The 10,722-nt window shown below is 44.2% G+C and overlaps 1 protein-coding gene across 1 annotated transcript; it reads right to left on the bottom strand.

Moving 5' to 3' along the window:
* Nucleotides 1-893: 893 nt before the first annotated feature.
* nr5a5 (nuclear receptor subfamily 5, group A, member 5) lies at nt 894-10,705 on the bottom strand. The gene is made up of 7 exons (XM_039685875.2): nt 10,477-10,705; nt 9,837-9,952; nt 9,596-9,737; nt 6,236-6,978; nt 4,311-4,430; nt 1,586-1,733; nt 894-1,504 (listed from the first exon to the last, which is right to left on the bottom strand). The coding sequence occupies exons 1-7, from the start codon at nt 10,568-10,570 to the stop codon at nt 1,257-1,259; spliced, it is 1,611 nt and encodes a 536-aa protein (XP_039541809.2). The 5' UTR covers nt 10,571-10,705; the 3' UTR covers nt 894-1,256.
* Between the last annotated feature and the right edge of the window lie 17 nt (nt 10,706-10,722).

The raw sequence follows: 10,722 nt of genomic DNA, 5'->3' as shown, positions 1-10,722 counted from the left end.
AGCTCAAGCACACACTAATGAAGCCCTTGATTAGTTGCATCAGCTGTGCTTGAGACAAGACCTGTTTTGCAGATTTCTGCTGTTGTGGAGAGTCTATTCAGCGAAGTTGAATAATTTTGAGACAGCGCAAGTCATTAAAAGTTGCATTTTCAGTTGAATTTGGGGAAACCACTTGAAACATTTGTTGTGTTGAGCTATTTCAATGACTTTTGTTTGATTTGGTCATTGCAAAAAGCTGAAAGTCAACATTTTGTCAATACACCCGATTTGCATTGGGGGTTGAATAATTTTGATTACAGCTGTACATTGTATCAGCTTTTGTTGCCATTTTTGTATGTCCATATCCATGATTTCTTGCCCAGTTCACACTGTTCCCATTCAAAAAGTGCATCTTTGAATGTGTGGGAAAAGTCATATTTCACCACTACATAAAAAGTAAAAAGAAAGATTGCAATTTTCATTATTTTGTTAGATTCTCATCAATGTAGATTCTCATTAAAGTAATTAAGGAGTCTTAACAGTCATGAAAAATGTTAGTTTTCTGTAGGCAATTTGTTGTTGTTGAGTAAAATATGACCCAGACATGTTCTTGATGCACTGCATGAGCTTCAGCCTTCTGTAGACCATTTCACAAGATGTAAACAACACTGGTCCAGAAGCACTTCCTGTTTCAGTTTGTAACTGTTTTCTTTATTTCACATGTAAAGAAAACATCTTAAAGATGTTTGTTTAACTTTCTGATTCAGTTTTAAATGTTCTGTTGGTTGTATTTTATCCCAGCTTTTATGTAGTGTCAAAAAACTGAAACAGGAAGTGCTTCTGGACCAGTGTTGTTTACATCTTGTGAAATGGTCTATAGCTGCATTCTAGAAACAAGACGCATGATATCAAACCATATTACAGACACACTTTAATTTGAAACTCAATCTTGTAAACAATTAGGAGAATTTAACACAATATCTGATGTGCCTCTAGAGAAGTTAGACAGCCATGGTTTTATAGTTATATGTGGCAGTGTTTGAATGCTGGCAAACCTTTTTTATTTTCTAATGAATGTGATCCATAACAGTAAGGTGAGTTGTTACAAGAGGATGCATCTTGTACACACTATGTATTGCTCCTGTTGTTAAGACATGGAGCGCTAGCCAGTAATTAAATAAACCAGCATCTGGACTTGTTCAAAGCTCAAAATGATTAGACACCACAGGTCAAATTACGAAAGCATGTCCGCTAACAAGCTTTGTTTTGATTGTGTCTCATGTGTGCTTGGCATGAAGCATTTCAGTCAGCAGGGAGTTGCAGGGCAGATCTCCCAGAAGGTGGCGCTGATACAGATATTCCTCGACCTGCAGGCTGATGCTGCGCACCTCTGGCAGACGGAGCAGCAGCTGTCCAAACTTGTCCGAGTGACCTGGGTGGGTTTGCATAGTGTGGTCCATCAACGCCCTGTTTACACGCTCTTGAGTTTGTTCTACCTGCCTTCGGTCCAGTACTGATTTAACATCTGCAAAACAAATGACCCTTACAACTCTGGGCCAACAGGAATTGTTTAGATTCAAAATTTGGGAATGAACAGAAAACCCACCTGGATTGAAGAGAACCAGATATTTGAGACACACAAACTCCTCTCTGTCCAGCTGCAGTGACCTAAGCTTGGAGACAAGGTCCTGGGCTCTGGATACTAAACTACTGAGGGTTACTCCAGCCTGACTGAGGATGGTCGATACCTCTATCTGGTACAAAAAGAAGTTGAAAGACTCCTAAACAGTCAATAAACTGGGTAACTATGGTGTAGTCGTGTTTCCCAACCCTGTTTGTGGAGGCAATTCATAGTAGAGGTATTCTCGGGTCCCAAAAACCGTACCCGACCCGAATCATTAGGCTACTTACCCGAACCCGATGTGCATAAATTATTTTTATTTTTTTTTAAATAAAAACCCGACCTGAGACAGACCCGATAAAATTAGACCCGAGTCCGACCCGACCTGACGCCATTTCCTTTAGAACCCGACTGGACCCGAAAGTAAACGGCATTTACATTGTGCACAGCCTGCAGCCCTGCGTTTCTCAAAAATGCACTTACTTAGACACGTAAGTGTAAGCGCGCTGAGTGCTAAAATGTCAATCACACATCACTGTAACCCATTACATCCTATAAAATGTGGCATAATGTTATTTACCGGACCATACGATGATTAGAACCACCACAGGGTAAAATTTACATATGGCTGTTTTTAAAATGTATAACAGATTTTCAATCAAATTCTCCCAGTCATTGACTTTTACTAAAATTGTGTTATTTAGCCTACAATTAGTCTCGCGTAGCCAGACCTTCAGACTGACGGCTGAAGGTCTGGAATTCATAGCAGCTTTCTTTGGTCAAGGCCCGCCCATAAGGCCGTTAGACCGACATGTCAAACAACCAATTACAGTTCGTTTCGTTCAGCGTCATGTTTCGGGGCGTGGAAATGTCCCCACAACAACAGACCGGTGTGCAACAAGTCAGTCAGCAGTCACCGGAGGCGCTAACAACGCTCCGTGTTATTAAATTCACCCACGAACTCGCTCATGTCCATCTTATGTCCGCTTTGTCACACGAATGTAAGTTACGTCCCCGCCCCAGTGCGCTCACGCCTACTAAATAAACGCCTCACCTCCGGCGCCGCGCACTCGCTACATTCCCTTTAGCCTTTAGCACATCTAGTGGATGCATAACGCAAACCCAGTCAAACGTTTGACTCTGCAGTATCTTATGTGCCTTATAATCCAGTGTGCGCGACCTATATATGAATACTGAATCGGCCAGCTGCGATGTCAGCGTCTGTTTCATGTTTGTCCACAAACGCAGCTGATATACCCTTCGCAATTAAGTACTTCACTTGATCTTCCATAATAGATTGGAGGGGACATACAACTACGTTTAGCTGATCTTGAGAAATGCTCATTGTCACTCACATAGGCCACTCATATAAACACAACAGTTTTTCTTCCGCAATCACACATCTGCGCTTTGTTTCCCGGCGGACCGAAAATAAACGCGACACTGACGCCCCCCGGAAATCCGATAAAATTCAACCAATCAGATGACGACTTCGACATTCCTGAAGTGTTTCCAGTTAAGTGTACCATATGCATCAGACGTTTAGCCAACGTTCCGTGGGCGTGACGTCTGAGGCTGAGACTAGCCTACAATTGACTTTATGCACACCTGCACTACTTCCTGAACTTCAGCCAGCTCCTTGTTTCCTGTATGCCATTATTGGCCAAACTTGATTAATTCAGGTGTGTCTGATTATTGTTGCCGTGACTACTGAGGTCAGGCACACCTGAATTAATCAAGTTTGGCCAATAATGGCAGACAGGAAACAAGAAGCTGGCTTAAGTTCAGGAAGTAGTGAAGCTGTGCATAAAGTCAATTCCGTTGTTACAAAGTAGTTTAGATAAAATTGTATTAAAAACAGGGCATTAGAACCGCAGTAGCAGGTAAAATTGGACGTTCTGAATCAAATCTTGTAACGTTATTGCAATCAACCCATTTAACTGCACCAGTCTTTTTTCCTTCCTTATCAACAATGATCACAAAAGTTGCCCACACCGATGACGACCCTGGATGTTTCTGTTCTACGTATTGGTTTTCCCTCACCTTTTTCGCAATATCTGTTATCGCCTCCATGCTTGTCTGACAGTGTCGCGTATTTTTAAAATTGATTGACAGGCCTGGCTTAAGACAATTCAAATACTTGCATGTAGTCAAACATCCATCCACATGATGGCGCACTAGTTCTTCTTGGCAAACGGAGGGGTTTGTTTATGTGGAGCGAGCAACTGAGTAAATAAATGCGGAGGCAACCGCGCTTATGCTTATAGCCCATTGCACGTAAAAGCGCGGATTTGCTCTCTCACTTAAAAAAAAAAAAAGAGAACGGTGTCATAGAGTTGTTTTAAATACTATGATTTTGTTAAATGCTCAACATAGTTTAAAATGATTCGGGTGTTCTCGGGTCCATTTGGAAAAGGCATTTTTATTTTAAGTTACCCGAGGCCACTAATACCGAACCCGACCCGTGTCCGAGACACTCGTTGGACCCGAACCCGCTCTGGTCTCAAGTCGGACCTCAGGTTTTCAGATCCAAGTGTACCCGTGAAGACCTCTAATTCATAGTACCTGATTCAACTGATCGGTATGTTAGAAGAGACTCCAAGGCCTGAAATAGACATGTCAGATTAAGAGAGACACCCAAAATGTGACTTGCTGGTGTGCCTCCAGTAACAGGATTGAGAAACACTAGTGCTGTAAAAGGTGTCCGTACCTGCTGTCCAGTAATCAGGCAGATGCTGCCATCTCTTCCATAGGACACCTGCCTACATAAGTGATCCAGGATAAGCAGCTCACTCCAGCAGCTTTGTAGTAGTCCCATTTGGTCCTCCACCTGCAAGAGATCAGGTAGTTATGCAGCAGTAGCCAACTGGCGGGCATTGCCTTGTGAAAGAGTTACAAAGGTTAACTCCATCCATGCTGAAAATACAAGCATGTACGTTGTTCTGGATCCCAGTCCCATGCATGGGATGCTACAGTAGTAGACAAGTTTTGCTGGTGGACAGCAGGGCCACGCTGCTCCGCTAGTTAGACCAGCATCTGACCTGCACTAAACCAGGTTGGAGCAGTGACTAAGATTTTTACCAAGTAGGACAAGTTTCTGAATCAAAACTTTAGGGATGTGGAAAAAGATCGAGTTAAAGTTAGACTAGAGTTGGGGTTAAAGATGCACACCATTCTTATCATCTAACAATTTTTTTAAGGTTATGGTATGTTTAGATTTAGGGAAGGGCTTGTTTCTTTGGCCCTGTTTACATCTGGTATTAAGGTCGATCGGATCACGAGTAGGCGAGGCAGACACATTCCTGTTTACACCTGGTCTCTTTAGTCCAGTTTCAACCACTGCCGTTCTGATTTCTTCGAGGGGAGTGTCTATGGCTTGTATAATGGACGAAATAAGCTCACGAAATTTACATCTGAGTGTGACCGGAGACATCTGAAAAACTTGGAGAACTTCCGCTTTTGTTTCTTCTCTGACGGCCACAAGATGCCACCAAACACTGTGAATGTGTTAGTGTAACCCCTAACCTCGAACCCGGGTCTCCGGCATGAGAGTCAGGCGCTCTAACAAGGAGGCTAAAGACTGCAGCCTCTAGCGTCTGTCGCTAGAGCACCTATTGAGATCAGGGGAGTGAGGTTTACTCGCACAGCAACTACTAGCTGGCCTCCGTTACACTCACCCCCCTAAACCTCACTCTCATCCGGGTCACGGCACCAATGTAACCCCTACACCCGGGTCCCACTCGACCCGCTCCGAGCAGGCCTCGAACCCGGGTCTCCGGCATGAGAGTCAGGCGCTCTAACAAGGAGGCCAAAGACTGCAGCCTCTGTTGCTAGAGCGCCTATTGAGATCGGGGAGTGAGGTTTACTCACACAGCAACTACTAGCTGGCCTCCGTTACACTCACCCCCTTAAACCTCACTCTCATCCGGGTCACGGCACCAATGTAACCCCTACACCCGGGTCCCACTCGACCCGCTCCGAGCGGGCCTCGATCCCGGGTCTCCGGCGCTCTAACAAGGAGGCTAAAGACTGCAGCCTCTAGCGTCTGTCGCTAGAGCACCTATTGAAATCAGGGGGTGAGGTTTACTCGCACAGCAACTACTAGCGGGCCTCCGTTACATTAGAAATCAGGAATAGTGAGAGAACATTGTGCTTGGTATGTTTTTCATCTTTAAACCAAACTCGGGTCTTCAGCCGGACAAAGTTTAAATCCCGTCTGGCTAGCATCCCATAAAGTTTGTGCATTAGGTTAACAGACATAGACATGCGTGGGATTTAAACTTTGTTGGCTGAAGACCCGAGTTTGGTTTAAAGACAAAAAAAACATACCAAGCACAATGTTCTCCTGATTTCTAACACACTGATTTCTAACTTGACTACCTCTGGGGTCTTTTGTGGCTGTTCATGAACATTCATGAACACTACGAAAGTTTTCTGGTCAAATGCGTTTTCAACAACCTCTGGAAGTGTTCGAAAGTGGACAAGGTCAAAATGTTTTAGAGCAAGTTTACACCTGTATTTATTGTCAGTGACAGGATCCGATCAAAAACGCGTCTTAATACCAGGTGTAAAGAGTGCCTGTAAAAAAAAATGATGTTCAAGGAAAAGTGTGTGATTACGTGCAAACTCTTCTACCTTAAGCTCCTTAAACAGAGTGCAGTTTCTTGCCCACTCCACCAATCCAAACAAAGTCTGGTCAGCCATTTTGCACATGATGCTGAAGGTGTTGAGACGGTCATGTTTTCCTCGGCAGGCTTGTTCTCTTTGGAGGCTTGCTAACACCCGCATGCAGAGCTGCTTCTCATCTGGCTCGGCTTGCAGGAGCTGATTTAGGAAGCAAGAACTAGGGGTTGGGGTTGAGGTGGGCGTCAAGCTTTGTGCTGGAGTTGGGGTAGAACTTGGAGTTGAGGTTGGTGTGGGTGCAGGTGCGAGTGTTGAGAGAACTGTTGGAGAGGTTGGATCAGGGGGCGTCACAGAAGCAGGACTGTAGATGAACGGGAGCTCTCTTTTCTCAGGAGGGTATGTGTGGAAGCCTGGGTAGCACAGTGTGTGAAGGGGTATGGATGCATCAGACAGAGTCCGGTCTCTGGGAATGGTGCAGTCCAACAGCATGGGGAACTCGGACTGGCTCATACTGGGATGAAAGGACTGAGGTGGGTGGTAATGATCAGAGCCGAGAGAAGCAGGGGAGGGGTTGAGGACATGAAAATCATGAGACACAGCTGGTACCAATGCTTGTGGTGGTCCCTCAATTTTGATCCTGTAGGGGGCAATGTGTGCCTGGTGGTGGCTCCCTCTTTGCTGTTTCAGTTGCCTCTCCCTTCGGTATAGAGGTCCAAACTTGTTTCGCCCACCTCTCATTCTGTCCGCACGTACAGCTGAGACAAGTGATTTCATACGTAAATATTTCGCACATCATGATTTTCACAGCTACTCAACCATAAATTCTCAGAGAAGTAGCGGTGTCTCATGACGAAGACTGTGCCCTCCAGAGGTCGCATTTGTCGCCCGTGTACGTCATCGAGGATGTCTAATTTTTATTGTCTTACTTTAGGATATTATGGTTACTTTTCTCAAATGACGTATGTAGGGACAAATGCGGCCTCTGAAGCGCACACCCTTTGAAATGAGACGCAGTAAATGTTTCCCATCCCTGTTTCTGAAGGCACACTGGGGTTACGCTTACACGACAACGATACAGTTGGATTTGCTTTAAGATGGCTTTTTTGATCACTTAGAATATAGAAAACGACACATGCATCAAGACAATATCAATTTAAGTTCCTCACCTAGTACTAACCTATCACTTGAAGCAAAAATCCACCCTTCTGTCCTTTTAAATGTCCGTGTTAAAAGAGCACATTCAGCCTTTTAGTGAAGCTCCTGCTGAAGCCAACATGTCCAACGACCAACGTAGGCAAGGCGTCTTCCTTCATTTTTAATTAGTAGCTACTGTTTGAATGTTAGTTTAGTAAATTTGTTTGCAATCAAATATTCAATATCTCCCTCTCCCCATGGAAAAATCAGCAGTAGCAGTTCAAACTAATATCACACTTGTCGATGATTGGTTTGTATAACAAGGGAGGCTGGCCTCCTCTGCCATGTTTATTTTGTCAACACCCGTTATTGCTGAAAGTGAAATACTTGATGGTGATTGGCTATTTTTTTTAACCAATGGAAGCACAAGTTTCTGACTATGGATTTGCCTTCCCTGGGCCCCTCCCTCTCTCTATCCCCTCCCCTAAGACACCAATAGCCGCGTTTCCACTGCCGGGCCACGGCCGAGCCGTACTAGTGCGTGCCAGGGCCAGTCGCGTTTCCACTCTCACTTCCGGGGCTTGATCGGGGTTTACTCGGGGCCAATGGCCAGGATTTCTGTCCCGTCGAATACCTTGGGCCAAAGCAGGCCAGCTCGGGATAGAGGCGTGCTCAAGGTAAAAGGCGGAGTTTATCGGTGTTATGGAACGTTATGATGCACGTTTCACTTTTTTATATCGCACAAAATAATCGAAATGGAGAATCGCCTGTACTGGTCTGTCGAAGGTACCAAAGCTCTTCTGAGCATTTGGGCAGAAGAAAGGGTACAATGTCAATGTGATTGCGTGTGAAGAAACATATCATAAAATACATCAATGCTGAAATTTCTATGCTAAGCATTCAGCGAGCAAGTATTGTTATTGTATTGGCGACTCGTGAGACAATCGGGGCACTAAACGCAAGCCCGGTGCTTGAGGCCCGAGGCCACTGGCTCAGCTCGGCTCGCTGTTAGCCCTGGCCCGGCCCTAGCCCGGCAGTGGAAACGCAGCTATTGACGTGTAAATGAACGGCCAAAACAAACGTTTTTAGTTAAAAATAGTGTTGCGTAAACACCCCCTAACAGTATAGAGCTGGTAAGTCCCACCCCTCCCGCTAACCCCGCTGGACCTCTAGGTTGAAAAATCGTCAATGCAAGTGATTGAGAGAAAATAATTATTTTCTAATCCCGTTTGAGTTTTGCAATGAATGCGCACATATGTCGTCTGTGAATTTTTTTATATGATTTTTCGTGTAAAGAATGCTACAATTTAGCAGGTAGAATTTTCATACGGTTAGACTTTGTGTGAGAGCACTTTGTGGACTACAACTCTTCCTGCTTTCGACGCGTTTGATATACGTCACCGCCACTAGCACACGGATCCCGCTAAACAAACCATTGTTTGAATGGTGACATTTGGGTACAAAACACACAGGCAGCTCGACCTAATTCCTTAGATTATCGCACCGTGATTTGTGGAGGGAAAATGTGTTATGAGGCGACATCACAAATGCAACGTGTAGTCTTTCTCGTTATGTCTATTCCACAACTGCTAGCCAAAGAATCAAACAATAAACTGTCAAACTCGTTACATGAGAAATTATATAACATAAGTTCACATTCATGGCACAATTCAAACGGGATCAGAAAATAATTATTTTCTCTCATTCACTTGCATTGACGCTTTTTCAATCTAGAGGTCCACTTGGAGTTTTACGGATGGGTGGGACTTACCAGCTCTATACATTTTCCAACTCGTCCTAATCAAACACACCTGATTCAACACCTCAGCTCATTAGTACTCCAAACCCAGAAATGGATGTCCGATAAGAGAGACATCCGAACTGTGTACTGTTGTTGTGCCTCCGGGAAGAGGGTAGGGGAAAACTTGCTCTAAATGAATGATGAAACTGACACTTTTTAAAAAAAACAAAACTTAAAGAAATATTGACATTACAGAAAGATACTGGCATAATTAAACTTTGTTTTTCCTTGTGCGCACATTACATTTTCACCTTTACTGGCCCATCCAAAATTGCAATTGCAGTGGTTTATGGTTTTATAGATAAGTGGAATCAGGATCAGAGCTATCTTGAATATCTTTGGAAACAACAACTGCATTTTCCTTGTGCATCTTAGGACTTGAACGAATACGTTGTATACAAAACTTAATGATCATGCACTATGTACTGTAGCCATACCTTCTTTCTTCATGCCAACAGCTAGACATTTCTGAAAGCGGCACGAAGGACACCGTTTCCGCTGTGCCGGGTCCATGGGGCAGCTCTGTGCCTCTGCACACATATACCGCTTATTGTTCTGTACAGAGCGCTTGAAAAATCCCTGGTGAGAATATTAGACTTTACTACTAAAGATTGATAAGGGTGTGGAGGTTATGAACTGAAAGCTGCATACTTGTCTCAGTCTCGCTGTAGCGCTTACCTTACAGCTCTCGCAAGTGAGTAGACCATAGTGATATCCTGACACCCTGTCACCACACACAGGACAGCCCTCTTCTTGAGTTGTCCTATTGTCTGGGTCTGGCTTTAACTCCTGAACTATAGGAGATCACATTAACTGTGAAAGGCCAATGCCAACTTAAAACAAATGCAAGTCTTCTGGAAACAGCAACTGGAAATCAAGTGGCCTACTGTAAGGTGATTGTCTACCAGTGGGGTTGAACAGTTTTATGGCCGGTCTGTCTGATAAATCTGTTAGGCAGCCTATTATATCTCAAACAGGCCTAGTCTGTTATCACGCGATTGATTAAACGTCGAGATATAGGGCTTACATAATAATCCTTCCTTACATTTTAATGTTTTCAGCAGTCTAAAGAAATAAACTGACTTCTGAAAAGTACTTTAGATTTGACAAAGAAATTCGATTCTATGTAAACAATTCTATACTTCAATATGCATACTAAACATGACTAAACCTGATCAAATCATATGTCAATGATTTTCTATCCCTAAACGATCGGATAGATTTAAAACGAGTTAGTCGGTGACTTTAAAAGTTTACTACACCCATTTTAGCAATCGCTAAAACCATTAAAGTGTCTCCGATCCGAAGCTCTACTTACATGTTGACGGTCCCTCTTGTGACGCAAGGTCCTGTGTGTAATCGGCAGAGTGGAGGGCTGTGGGGGGATCCAGGGGATAGTTTGAGATGTTCATGGTCCACCATAGGAGAGGGGCGGCATGGGTCACCGTAAGCAGTCATTCATAACTGTGCGGGCCTCCGGGACAGGGAGGAAAGCAGGCACACACTCGGGCTGTCTGAGAGATGGTGCTGTGTAAAGGCCCTCAATCGGACTTTGCTCCATGTT

This window comes from Pimephales promelas, chromosome 3 (genome assembly GCF_988280905.1).
Source record: "Pimephales promelas chromosome 3, fPimPro1.hap1.1, whole genome shotgun sequence".
NCBI classification, from domain to species: Eukaryota; Metazoa; Chordata; class Actinopteri; order Cypriniformes; family Leuciscidae; genus Pimephales; species Pimephales promelas.
The sequence above is the reverse complement of the archived record's forward strand: the minus strand, read 5'-3'. Positions and strand labels throughout refer to the sequence as shown.